General features: G+C 51.6%; 1 protein-coding gene across 2 annotated transcripts in view; it reads right to left on the bottom strand.

Annotated features, from left to right (window-relative positions):
- The window catches only part of LAMA5 (laminin subunit alpha 5), a 96,923-nt gene that overhangs the window by 26,766 nt on the left and 56,566 nt on the right, over positions 1–13,591 (bottom strand). Inside the window, exons 14-25 of one of the 2 annotated variants that reach the window (XM_052786016.1) lie at positions 13,311–13,445; positions 12,671–12,805; positions 8,339–8,476; positions 8,107–8,159; positions 7,815–7,914; positions 7,248–7,300; positions 6,740–6,845; positions 5,933–6,032; positions 5,577–5,733; positions 3,318–3,447; positions 769–911; positions 561–667 (exon numbers count right to left, since the gene is read on the bottom strand). In XM_052786016.1, the coding sequence (XP_052641976.1) occupies positions 561–667; positions 769–911; positions 3,318–3,447; positions 5,577–5,733; positions 5,933–6,032; positions 6,740–6,845; positions 7,248–7,300; positions 7,815–7,914; positions 8,107–8,159; positions 8,339–8,476; positions 12,671–12,805; positions 13,311–13,445 (1,357 nt within the window). Of the gene's footprint in view, positions 1–560; positions 668–768; positions 912–3,317; positions 3,448–3,720; positions 3,860–5,576; positions 5,734–5,932; positions 6,033–6,739; positions 6,846–7,247; positions 7,301–7,814; positions 7,915–8,106; positions 8,160–8,338; positions 8,477–12,670; positions 12,806–13,310; positions 13,446–13,591 lie in introns of both variants that reach the window. The other variant, XM_052786008.1, reaches the window with a different exon arrangement.

The following is a 13,591-nucleotide window of genomic DNA, read 5'->3' as shown; positions in this document are numbered from 1 at the left end:
CTGTTTTATAGGACCCACAATGGCAGTAAAACCAAAAAGCTTCTCTCCTTGCAATGTGCTTTATCCCGGAGACCATTACTATAGTGGAAGGGACAACTGGTGTCCAGAGCCCAACCAGCCTTCCCGCCAAGATGGACAGAGGTTCTGGGCAGAGCAAGGAGATGCACTGAGATGCTCTACACACTACCATGCTCTGCCCATTCACTTTAAATAGTCCAGCAGGACCTAACTCATTGTAGCCATTTTCCAGGGCTGTTGACTAACATACAACCCAGCACTGGGACACCAGCCTAGCAGAGGAGAGGGCTATGGTCTTACTGGATGAGTTGGCCCTCCAGGTCCATGAACACACAGACTGACTGTGACATGGATGAGATCTATGCACTGGCTTTCTGGGACAGCACAGGTTCAGTGGGCTTTATCAATCACGGCAAAGTCCTCCACTAAGCAGTTTTATTGCATCCAGACCCTCACAGAGTGTGGACTGTATATATTTCTTAACCCCAGGCCAAGAGGAGCTGAGTAGGTCCCACACAGCACGAAGACATGGAGATCCTTACTTCTGGGTGGCTTGTTCTGGGGCTGGCTGGTAGGTACATGGCTCCGTGACCTTTAGCTGCAGTATTGGAGCTTCATAGTATGAGCTGGGTAGCAAAACAAGATAGTCCTAGGAGGAGAGATGGGAGAGTTGGTTATGTTTGGGACACTTGCCCCCAGGGAGCTGCAGAAGCTCCCTGTGGTCGATGGAGCATGGGGGCTGGTCCTTACCAGCAGCACTCCCTCTGCTTCAACAACCAGAGACCAGGTGTTGGGGTTGAGTACGAAGGGCTCCCCAAAGCTGTTCTGGGGCACGGTGACAAAGGCTGGCTCCGTACTGGGAGCAAAGACAATCTGCTTGGTCTGCTCTGTACCTGGAGTGGGAGGGATGAGAGGCTGTGAAGGGACTGAGATGGAAAACCTGGGGCTGCAAATAGGAGGCTATGTTCAGAGAAGCAGCTCTGTAGTGCAACGGGAAGTCTTGGGCTCCAGCTCTCTTGGCGCTGTCATAGCAGATACACCACAATCCCACACTGTCCCGTAACAGAGAGATCCACTCTAAATCTGCTCAGTAGCTTAATGGGAGAAAAAACATAAATCACTGCAATCCTTAGTGCTAATCCACAGCTCGCACAGTGTGCTCTGTATCCCCAGACTGCAAAGCACAGAGTATTGCACACCAAGGAGCATTTTGCTAGCTAGAGAAGGAAGGAACTCATCTGTGAAGAATTTATTCTGAGACAGACAAAAAGAACCACTGAGATATGTTCCTCCTTAGGGATATTCTGACCCCAGCTCCACAGGCGAGATACCTGTCTTCTGGCAAACTCTCAAAGCCCCAAGCTGTGCTCCTGTCTTTCTTGCCAGCCACACTCTCTGCATCTGAGATTTAGACATTAATTTTAACTGACAGGACAGAATAGGTTTAAGGCCTGATCCTACTGCTGTTGAACAGCTTCTTGGCTCAGCTGACACAGTCCCATAACCTTTGAAATCATTAACTATGGATGCAGTAACGATACAGCACCTAGAAGCAGACCGTCTGCCTGTCTAGCAGTCTCAGGAGCATTTTGAAGAGCATAGGTGAGAGGGATTCACTGAGTATGGCTGCAAGGCGAGCAGATGAGATGAAGAAAGAAGTGGGGAATGTGGCACACTGACTATCCTGGTGTGGTACATGGACATCAAGGTATAATGCAGAGGACCAGAAGCTAAAGCAAGGGCTAGCGCTACTGCTGGGATGGGTCGGCCCCTTCCCAGGTGTGCTACCGCTGCAACAGGCCTGGCATCAGCTGAGGCTGAGCCCTTGCTTTCTCAGATTGGAAGCAGAGGTGAGGATGCAAGGAATGAAGAGATTTCCCTGAACAAGCAACGGGGTAGATTTCTTGACAAGCTGAATTTTCACATCCCTTTGAGATGAGACACAACTCAAACTGAGATGGCTTCTGCAGGTGGGGTGGGAGAAACCAGTCTGCAAAGCATATATTCGAAAAAGGCTTCCCTTTTTGCAAGCCACATCTTCCAACTTATCTTCTTTCCAGGCTGCTTGTCCTTTACCATGTGAAGCCCATTCCACCTGGGCAGAAGGTGAATCAGCATTTCTGGAGTCGATCTGGCCTATCAAGAAAGCTGCCCTCCTGGATCCCATTGCTGGTGTGTCAGTCAGGCAGCTTGCCTTCAGCGCCAGAAAAATCACATGCTGCTTCTGAGCAAGGAGGGAAGCACATTGCTCTGCTGATGGATTGGACAGATTAAATACTTCCTGACCTTTGGTGGGATCCTAAAGTGTGAGCATGGCTCATGTTTCTTTTGTCTTTCTGCTGCGTAATATGACTAGCCATAAAAATAACCAGCTATTTTTCCCCTCAAAAAAAAAAAAGGAGAAAAATAGTATCTTAGCTTTTCAAACCTTGCATATCACATCAAAGGCAAAACACCTTCTATGTCAATTCAAGACAAAGGAGAGAACTTCACACACCGATAAATTAGGTAGCTGGTATCGACAGCCTTGTGCTGTGCATGTATGGTCTGGAGGAAGAGCTTCAGCAGGATGATGTGGCTGTAGCATCAGAAGGGGTAAAATCAATCAGTCAACCACCCACTAGGCAGTTGCATGGCCTCAGGTCTGTCCCCATGCAGTCTTGCTCATATTGATTCCCAGAATATTTGTTGTCCACATCTCTAGGCTTGTTCAGCCATCTTTTGGTGGGTCTTCTCCTTCTCCAGCAGCTCATGGCTTGATGAGAAGACATTGCACCAGAGTGCAATGCCTGTATAACACGTGCAATTCCATGTCACTTCCAAACCCCACACCATGTGTGAAGCCAGAAGCCTGGTTTGGGAGAAGCACAAGGCAAGGGCAGGACTGCCACATGAAGGCACCTGTGAAATAAAACCACATCCAGCTGCCAAAGTTTGGATCCAGTTCTCAGCACATGGCCCACTGATTTCATGGAAACTCAGCTCAGTTCTGCCTGGGACACTGGGGTGATCTTGTCCCATGCTGGAAAGGCTGTATCAAATCGTACAGCAGTCTTATCTCACACCAGCCTGGCTGCTAACAGTCCTCAGTGTGCAGCCCCAGGACTGGAGGCCAGCTTGCTGCTGCTTTGTTAAATAGGGGGAGCTGCAAACTCAAATCAGCCTTTCAGCTGGAAGGGCAGGACTAATGGGATAAAGCCATATGGAAGTGTCTTCTGGAAAGGATGATGTAGAAGGTTGCCTGGGATGGGGAGGAGGTGGCAATGGTGCAGGGGAGCAGAGCAGTCTGGGATCCTTACCTCTCCTTCGTGGCTGATAAGCTGTAATTTTGCCATACACAGTGGCCCCTCCTGAATTAATATACCTCAGGATGACATGGAACAGATAGAGCTCTGCCTCCTTCACGTCTACAGTGACTCTGATTTTATTCTGCAAAAAGCAAAAAAGCACACGGGGCACATGTCACTGGGGGGCCAGCTCCTGGCTGCTCACCTGCTCTGCGGGAGAGCCTTACGCGCCTGCCTACCTGCCTGCCTGCCTGCCTCTCTTCCCCCTCCCTTGCCATCCCATGGCACAGCGCTGGCCGGCCACCTGAGATGGGCACACCTGTGACGGGCACACCTGGGGCAGGAGAAGGGGCAGAGGAGCAGTGTTGCAGTGTGGGATGCTCTGAGTTAGTCTAGAAGTGAAAAATGCACTTACAGTTGCCACAAACATTAAACTTTCCTTCCTCAACGACCGAGACCCTCCCTTCCACACTGGCGGGCCCCCGGCTGACGTAGCGGAAGACGAGGCGGAAGAGGTCGGGGGAGGTCACATTGAGAGTCACCACTACCTTGGGCTGGTGGGAGAGAGAAAGGGGAGAGAAGCAGAGCACACCTTCAATTACCTCCACCGCCGACAGCTACCAGCCCAAGCGCAGCCGCTCGGCTCACTGCTCCCAAAGCAACATGCCACAGCGCAAGGAGGAGACAAGCACGCTGGCCCTACTGCACAGTCACGGCACGGGTGCCTCGCGACCCTGTCCCTTTTGGGGCCAGCCACCAAGGGAGCGACCTGCCTGGAGGAAGTAGGTGGAAGAGCTCTGATCACATCTGGAAGACGCTGTGACACAGCAGGGTGGTTCAGCTATACTGGGGCACATGCCGTGCCAGAGGAAAGGTTTTAAGAAGTTCTTGCTTTTGTTATCGGCGTGTTGCTTTTGGGCTTAGTGTGCCGTAACCAGCCAGCAGGCACCAAACGCTGAAGCGCTTGCCCTTGTATTTACAGGGCTCTGCCCAGATGCCTACAGAGAAGGCTGCAAATTGAGCTGGTGCCTTGTCCTCAGGAACCTGCGACGCTAAGGACTAGTGGTGCTAACGGAGTGTGCCACCGATGGGTGCTGTCAGGCCTCCATCTGCGTGGATGCTGTTCGGCAGGACCCCAGTTAGGCAGATGCTTAAGTCCAACCCATTTCAAAGAGATCTAAGCCTCTGCTTAAACACCCTCCTGCCTAAAAGCTGGGTTCTGCCCAGGGAGACTCCTAACGAGGGCTCTGTGTTCTTCAAAGCTCCAGTTACACACTGGCTTCCTACCAGAGAGCAAACTAGAAGGACCCTGCAGAGAGCAAACTACAGGCGAGACCTGCCAGCAAAAAGCCATGCGCTAGCCCTTCTATAAAGGCCTATTTCTATCTCAAACACCAACACTGAATGCAAAACAAAAGCCATGAGCTTGAGCACGAGCTCCATCCTTAAGCTGTAAGGCTGGGGTTTTCTCAAGGGAGCCTACAGGAGTTCGTTGCTTAGCTCCTACCTACAAATTCAATGGGAAATGGCTAACGCATTTGGCCCCTCTACTATTTTACCTAAGCATGAAAAAGTGAAGAAAACTGAAAGTACATGCACCAGAATAAGGAGCATCTTACATGGGACAACTGTTCAAGAATTGCTGCCCTGCACCCCATTCCTAAACGCACACACAGGCGACACTTCCGCGGGGGCCATGCAGAAGAAGAATCCACCGAGGAGAAAAAAGGGTCAACAGACGAAATAGCTTCACTTCTAGGGCTCACACAACTCCAGATTAGTGTAAACCATCGCCACAGCAAAACAGCTAATAGCAAGAGCAGAGGCAGAATGGTAACAAGAGGTCCAAGCTGAACACGGCAGCTAAGGAGGAGGTAATTTATTTTTGGAAAAGGGAGGGAAGGTTATGCAGAGAGTTGCAGGAAAGAGCAGAGTCAGATGAAAGAGCCACAAGGAAACCCAGAGACAGTGTTTATAGACATCCCTGTAAGTAATCACCAAGCTACCCCCTTTATCTAAATGGATTAGGATGTCAGGGGATTCCCAATTTAGGATCTTTCCCCTCATCAGTCTATGCCATCCCCAGCACTACAGGAAATATCTGCGCAAACAGGCTATATATACACTGTGCTTGTTTATGTTGGCCATCATGTGACTTTGGGGGTTTGAGAAGCACTCGGGGTGAAAGATGTGTGCCAAAAGCACGTCAGTCCTCCACCAGCTGCATCCTCCCCAGGGAGAGCTGGGCTGGGCTGGAGACACCAGGCGTACCTGGATGGAGGACATCTGTGCGTATCCTCGCCAGCTGAAGCCCTCAAACTCCAGGGGGTTGTAGCCGAAGCGCACAGCCCGGCCAGCCGGCGTGGTGCCTTCCTCCAGCTCAAATTTCAAGTGGTGAAGGTCAGGGAAATAATGGTCCCGCGCAGGTCTGGGGAAGAGAGGGAGCACTATTACCTGCTGGGCTACCTGGAGGGAGAGGCAAGAGGACACCTCCGCCAGGCACGCAGCCGATGTGGCAGCAGCCCAGACGATGAAGTCCCCATCCCTGTGGTGGCAGAGGACACCATCCCCGAGGGGGCGAAGGGAAGGCAGAGCGCTCCAAGGTGCATCTCCTGCTAGCAGCTTACTGGGTGCAGGTGGGGCCACGTGTGCTCTGCCGGCAGCGACAGGCTCCGCTCCGCTCCTCACAGGATGGCCCCAGGGACCCGCCGACGTCGCACCGGCAGCCTGTGGGCAGGAAGCGCCTGTTTACATTCCCGCCGCACTAACAAGCTCCTGGTCACTAATCAAAGGCGCACCCCAGCGGGCGGGGAGGCTGGGGCCGCTATTTTTATTCCATTGTATCCGTTTTCATATTGGCCCCGGCCCCACTTGGATCCACTCCTCTTCCACCTCAGCGCCGAGTTATTTCCAGACGGCTGACGGCTGCGGGAGGAACAAGGTCTGCAAACCCTCATGGCTGGGTGCCACAGCTCTGCCGCCAGCAGCAGCCTTGCCGCCTCTTCCCAGCCCTGCCAGGACTGCATGGGCCAGCTGAGAATGGCCGGATCTCCTCCTTCCCTGCTTCCCATGGGCACGATGGAGAGCAGCCGACCCCACATGTCCATGCCCACCTGCTCCCAACAGGAGGAAGGGGTAGAGCTGCAAGGACATGGCCAGTGGTTAAAACACACCGGTTTCTGGCACCCAAAGGGATACCTTTCCTGGCCTGTCATTCCCCAGCCTGATGGGCCCGTGTCCAATGCTACTAAAAGCATGAATTCTGGTCTCCAGATCCACAGCAAGACCCAGCCCCTGCTCTGGGCCATGGTATGATCAAAAGCAAGAGGTGGGACATCTCCTGCCCCTTCTCTCCAAGGCCAACAGTCAGTTGGTATATGCAGAGCCACTTGTGGCCGCCCTCCTTCACCCAACACATCACGACGGGGGCTCACCTTGGCAGCCAAAGTAATTTGCATTCTCCATATTGAAGTAGCCGTCTTTGCATGCTGAGCAGAACTGGCCACAGATGTTTGGTTTGCAGAAGCACTGCCCGTCACCCTAGGGGAGAAGCAGGCATGGAAGCTCATTCCCTCCCGTTGCTCATCACGGCCAAGCCATTTCTCAGTTATTTGGATCCTAGTCTGAGACACTGGACAAGCATTTCAAGTGTCATGCTCTACACTGCTTCCTGTGAGTGGGTGGGCCAGATAAGTTAAATTATCCAACAATGCAAGCAAACAAAAATCCAGGCATCCTGGGCCAGACCCTGAAATATTTAGGTGCCTAATTTATGACAGGTCTTAATCCTATGTTCTCATGCAAGCCCAGATTGTGGTGCAACCTTTGAGAACTCGGCGTCAGGACAGGCCTCTCCAGCAGCTGCTGGGAGAGATGGAGCTGAAACACTCCCAACACAGCGCACACTCAGAGGTGCCTGGAAGCAAAGAGGAGCAAACCTACCTGCTGGCACTCTGCGATCCCGCTGACGGTGCCCTTGGTATCACACTTGCAGCCTGGAGAGAGGGAGATGAACAAGAAAGCCAGAAGATCAATCAGCCCCTGAGAAGAAGCCCAATGGGGGACAGTACCCACCACACCAGAGGACACCGGCAGGGATAAGAGAGGCTGGAAACTGGTCAAGTAGAGGGTAGTGCTGCACAAGGGCTCACATTTAATTTTGGACAGTTACTGTTGAGGACGCAACTACCAAAGACATTTGCCTTTTCTGCATGTTTGGCCATGAAAAATTAAGTGTGCAAAGTCTGCAGGGAGGGCTGAGAATGGCACAACTCATTGCATGAGCCCTGTGTTTCATTCCAAGCAAAAACCTCCAGGCTCCAGCCTTTCCCCTGTCCAAGTGGCATTACCCAGATGACTCCAGCTTTGACATGTCACTTCAGGGTGAAGATGGAAGGAAGGGCATCGCTTCCATCCAGCAGTGATGGTCCCCACTGGCTTGGGTTTGGGTCTTGCACCATTATAGCACGGAGGGGACTTTTGGGGGCTGTGCAAATGCCATTTCCTTACTCAGGCAGCCGTAGGGGTTCTCTGGAGTCAGGTTCCAGTATAAGGGCTTGCATCTGCCGCAAGCTGGGCCTTCAACGTATGCCCGACATGTGCAGGAGCCCTGGGAAAAGGGAGAGGGGAAAAAAGAGCAGGTGAGAATTTGCAGCACGGTGGCAGAACGTGGTGTCTGCTACTCTGGCATGGGTAAGGGCTGTTTTCAGGCTGTGCTTAAGGAAGGGCTTGGCCCAAAGTGAGAAAAAGGGGATCCCGCAAAAATGACCTGCAGGGGTTGGTGCGTTCATTCGATACTCACCGGGGCCAGCAAGGGATCTGCAGTCACCAACCCTGCTGGGTTACAGGAGCCCACTAGAAAAGAGAGGCACAAGGAGGGATTTATAAAGAGATAGCTCACACCCCAGCTGTCCCTAAAGGCAGTTATTTCTTCCCTTGCAAAGCTCTTGGGAGATGATAAGCCCATTTACCAGCACTGCACCACTATGTCCCAAGACACCGGAGTCCCCCCCCATCAGGGAGAAGGGGGCTACCTTCGCAGTGTGGAAATCCGTAGGCGTCCGGCACGCAGCTATCGCAGCGCAGTCCCGTCACTTTGGGCCGGCAGCTGCACTGCCCCGTTTCCTGGTCGCAGGTGCTGTGCAGGGAACCTTCCCGGGAGCACTGGCAAGCTGCAAAAGAGGGCAGAGCAACTGCTGGAGCTGCAGGGCACAGGGACTCCTGCATTCAAGGCTTCTCATCAGCAATCTCTTTCGTCCGCCTGACCTTCACCACCATCAAAGCAGCCAGAAATATGGGTTATAAATAACATACACACTCATTCTTTCCCTTTGGTTAAAAACATCCCATCTTTAAAGAAAAACAATAGAAGCTGCGATGTTTATCACACCTATTCACATACATTTATTTGTATTTCTGGAGGCAAGGAGAAGTTTTGGTTAAGGAAAAGGGGAGTGTGTGATCTCACCCCCAAAAGGTCAGCAACCAGTGACAGATCAGACCCTACAAAAGCCCATTTGCACCCAAACACCCAAGAGCAGCATTCGGCCATCAGGATCTGCCCTGTGGACGTTGCGTGTGGGCAGCAGGCCTGCAGCTCAGGGCCAGCAACACAGCCTTGGCACTGCCAGCATCCGAGGGTGAGGGCAGGGCAATGGCTCTGCGGCTTCCTGCGTGACCTGCCTCCTGTGAACGCACGTAGAGATCCTGCTGCCATATCACATGAAAGGTCAGCAAGCTGTCAGGGAGTTGCCCATGCCCTCCTTGCCCAGCCAGCACTCCTCAAATCCCTGCCTAAGGGGACATTTTAGGCTGACACCCCCAGAATGGCAAACAGCAAAACATTGTTCATAAAACAACACTTTTAAAAAAAAAAAAGAAATCAGGTTCTCCTCTATTTTCCTTGCCATGACTCCTCTACAGCTCTGCAATCTGGACGCTGCTTTATGAGACAAAAAAAAAAAAAAAAAAAAAAAGTGACTACTGAACTCCTGCGAGACCATTTCATTTATGCCTGCAGCCTCTTCAAAGGCATATTGCCGGCATCAGCATTTGCAAGCAGTGCTCTGCCAGCTGGCCGTGGCTTAGGCGTCCACATTTAGTATGGTGCAAGAAGGTGATGATGCTCTTTTGTTGCTTCAGGGAAACTGTATCACATTATTTTTTAATGAGCAGTAAATTCTTACTGGGAGACATAATAGTACATCTGGCTTCCAGTTGGACTGCCAACAGGGAGGGAGATGGGGACACTCTGCCCAGAGCTGGGGAGGGCTATTCAGAGTATCTGGGCCCACGGGCACCTGCCACAGGCATTGCTCAGCCCTGGCACCAGCAGCTCTGCTCCAGGAGTGATACAGTGCCCAGGGAAGTGGATAGAATCATAGAATCACAGAATTGTTTAAGTTGGAAAAGACCTTTAAGATCATTGAGTCCAGCTGTTAACCTAACTGCCAAGTCCACCACTAAACTGTGTTCCTAAGGGCCACATCTACACATCTTTTAAATACTTCCAGGGATGGTGACTCAACCACTTCCCTGGGCAGCCTGTTCCAGTGCTTGACAACCCTTTCAGTGAAGAAATTTTTCCTAATATCCAATCTAAACCTCCCCTGGCACAACTTGAGGTCGTTTCCTCTCATCCTATTGCTTGTTAGTTGGGAGAAGAGACTGACCCCCACCTCACTACAACCTCCTTTCAGGTAGTTGTAGAGAGCGACAAGGTCTCCCCTCAGCCTCCTTTTCTCCAGGCTGAACAACCCCAGTTCCCTCAGCCGCTCCTCATAAGACTTGTGCTCCAGACCCTCCACCAGCTTCGTTGCTCTTCTTTGGACACACTCCAGCACCTCAGTGTCTTTCTTGTAGTGAGGGGCCCAAAACTGAACACGGTATTCGAGGTGCGGCCTCACCAGTGCCGAGTACAGGGGACGATCATTTCCCTAGTCCTGCTGGCCACACTATTTCTGATACAAGCCAGGATGCTACTGGCCGCCTTGGCTACCTGGGCACACTGCCAGCTCCTATTCAGCTGGCTGTCGACCAACACCCCCAGGTCCTTTTCCGCCGGGCAGCTTTCCAGCCACTCCTCCCCAAGCCTGTAGCGCTGCATGGGGTTGTTGTGGCCCAAGTGCAGGACCTGGCATGAGCCTTATTGAACCTCATACAGTTGGCCTCGGCCCATCAATCCAGCCTGTCCAGAATCCCCCTGTAGAGCTTCCTACCCTCGAGCAGATCAACACTCCTGACCAGCTTGGTGTCATCTGCAAACTTACTGAGGGTGCACTCGATCCTCTTGTCCAGATCATTGATAAAGATATTAAACAGAACTGGCCCCAATACCGAGCCCTGCGGAACACCACTTGTGACCGGCCGCCAACTGGATTTAACTCCATTCATAACCACAATTTGGGCTCAGCATCCAGCCAGTTTTTTACCCAGCAAAGAGTGCACCTGTCCAAGCCATGAGCAGCCAGTTTCTCCAGGAGAATGCTGCGGGAAACGGTGTCAAAGGCTTTACTAAAGTCTAGGTAGACAACATCTACACCTTTTCCCTCGTCCACTAAGTGGGTCACCCTGTCATAGAAGGAGATCAGGTCAGTCAAGCAGAATCTGCCTTTCATAAACCCATGCTGACTGGGCCTGATCACCTGGTTGTCCTGTACATGCCACATGATGGCACTCAAGACGATCTGCTCCATAACCTTCCCCGGCACCAAGGTCAGGCTGACAGGCCTGTAGTTCCCCGGATCCTCCTTCCAGCCCTTCTTGTAGATGGGCGCCACATTTCCTAACTTCCAGTCAACCGCGACCTCCCCAGTTAGCCAGGACTGCTGATAAATGATGGGAATTGGCTTGGTGAGCACTTCCACCAGCTCCCTCAGTACCCTTGGGTGGATCCCGTCCAGCCCCATAGATTTGTGTGCGTCTAAGTGGTGTAGCAGGTTGTTAACCATTTCCCCTTGGATTATGGGGGCTTCATTCTGCTCCCTGTTCCTGTCTTTCAGCTGAGGGGGCTGGGTACCTGGAGAACAACTGGTCTTACTGTTAAAGACTGAGCCAAAGAAGGCATTAAGTACCTCAGCCTTTTCCTCATCGTTTGTCACTATGTTTCCTCCCGCATCCAATAAAGGATGGAGATTCTCCTTAGCCCTCCTTTTGTTGCTAATGCATTTCTAGAAACATTTTTTATTGTCTTTTACAGCAGCAGCCCAAGTAAGTTCTAGCTGGGCTTTGGCCCTTCTAATTTTTTCCTTGCATAACCTCACGACATCCTTGTAGTCCTCCTGAGTTGCCTGTCCCTTCTTCCAAAGGTCATGAAGTCTCCTTTTTTTCCTGAGTTCCAGCCAAAGCTCTCTGTTCAGCCAGGCCACTCTTCTTCCCCACCGGCTCATCTTTTGGCACATGGGGACACCTGCTCCTACACCTTTAAGATTTCCTTCTTGAAGAATGTCCAGCCTTCCTGGACTCCTTTGCCCTTCAGGACTGCCTCCCAAGGGACTCTGTCAACAGTCTCCTAAACAGGCCAAACTCTGCCCTCCAGAAGCCCAAGGTGGCAGTTCTGCTGACCCCCTTCCTCACTTCTCCAAGAATCAAGAACTCTATCATTTCCTGATGCAAAGCTCTCACCATGCCAGCAGATACCTTGAATTTGGGGCTGACATGAAACCTCAAATCCTGATCCTCATTGTTCACCCTGTGTACAACCGTAGTCCTGTTGGTTTCAGCACAGTTGCTCCTCATTTGCATTGGCATGAACCAAGGTGGAGTAAGCCGTGAAGAGCCTGGATGTGTCATGTGAGCCACATCTGAGCATCTCATGGCACCAGGGTATAATCTGAACATGTGGTTTGAGACTTTGCTTACCCCACTCAGAGCCCTGCTCTCTCTGGCTGCAGGCACTCAAGCCTGAGGACAGGCAGATGCAATTCAGCGCATGTTTTATGTGCATCTGCACCCAATGCTTTCGGAGAGACAGTCCGAACCACAGCTGCTCCCCAAGTCATACCCTGTAGGTCTGTTTCTTAATAGGTCGCTGGATTAGAGGCCATTCATCCAGACTGGGTTTCATTTCCAAAATGAGCAGGCAGACCCAAGCTCCTGCTGTTAGTGACAGTGAATGAACTGGGGGAGACAAATCGCACAGGCTTTGGGGAAGCATTTCTTCGAGATGTTTACTCATTATAGAGCGTGCCTGTCAGATGAGGTAGCCCAGTGAACTGTGCACAGGAAAACTGATTCCTGCTGCAAGATCCAACTATATTCATATACAACCCTGGGATATGGGTTATGGAAAGGAAAAATCATTACAAAGCCAGTAGCAGCAGCAGCTATTTGCTTCCCTCCCCTGAGATCTGACAGTGGTTACTCACGTGTGCAGCTGGGGTACCCGTAGAAGCCCAGGGCACACTGGTGGCAGCTGTGTCCTGCAAAATTCACACGGCATCGGCACTGGCCAGCTGGGCTGCAGTTGTTGTCCACCGCACCCCGGGAATCGCAGGAGCAAGCTGTAAGAGCAGGACTCTTGATAGTCTGATGGATGTGCGATCCGTGGCCAACCACTGCTGGTCTGAACTGTCATTCAGGCCCACAGGAATTAGCCATTTGCTAATTCAGTGCATCAGAACTAAATTAATTTCTTAATCACCTGGAAAAATAGGCAATATTTTCAGCTAGAGTTATAGCCACACCAGCAAAATGCCACTGAGGGTTTTTTACAGCACGTTCAACGTTCCTCAGTAGTTTAGTAGGTTAATGCATTAAAAAGAGAGACAAAAAAAGGCATAAGCTGAGACACCAGGTCACAGCAGGGTTGTGATGAGGAAGTGTGACCGATAAAAACTGCTTTGTCTTCCAGGCTTTGGCATGATCCATGACCTCCAGAACAAGCCTGCCAAATTCACAGTGCAAACCACGTGGGTTTTGATTTTGAGAAACACCAAAGCCTTGCAAAAATAGGCATGTTTTTCAGAAAGTGACAGACCAGCAGGAACTGAACGTTAACGTCCTTACCGTAGCAGTGGGGGTAGGAGTGGTGCTCAGGACTGCACTGCTCACACCGTGGCCCAGCAAACTCGGGTCTGCAGAAACATCTCCCAGAGGAGTCGCAGCCTCCCGGCAGCGTCCCAACTGCACTGCAGCCGCATACTGCAACAGAGAGAAACTGTTTGTCCTGTGCTAGGAGCATGGGGCAAAGCTCATGGCAATATGTGGGGGGGTTTTTTTGAGGTTCTCAGACGGGCATTTAGGTGCTGCTCTAAGCGTTCAAACTGTCAATCTCTGCCCATTGCATA

The sequence above is a fragment of the Harpia harpyja genome, chromosome 1, assembly GCF_026419915.1.
Source record: "Harpia harpyja isolate bHarHar1 chromosome 1, bHarHar1 primary haplotype, whole genome shotgun sequence".
NCBI classification, from domain to species: Eukaryota; Metazoa; Chordata; class Aves; order Accipitriformes; family Accipitridae; genus Harpia; species Harpia harpyja.
The sequence above is the reverse complement of the archived record's forward strand: the minus strand, read 5'-3'. Positions and strand labels throughout refer to the sequence as shown.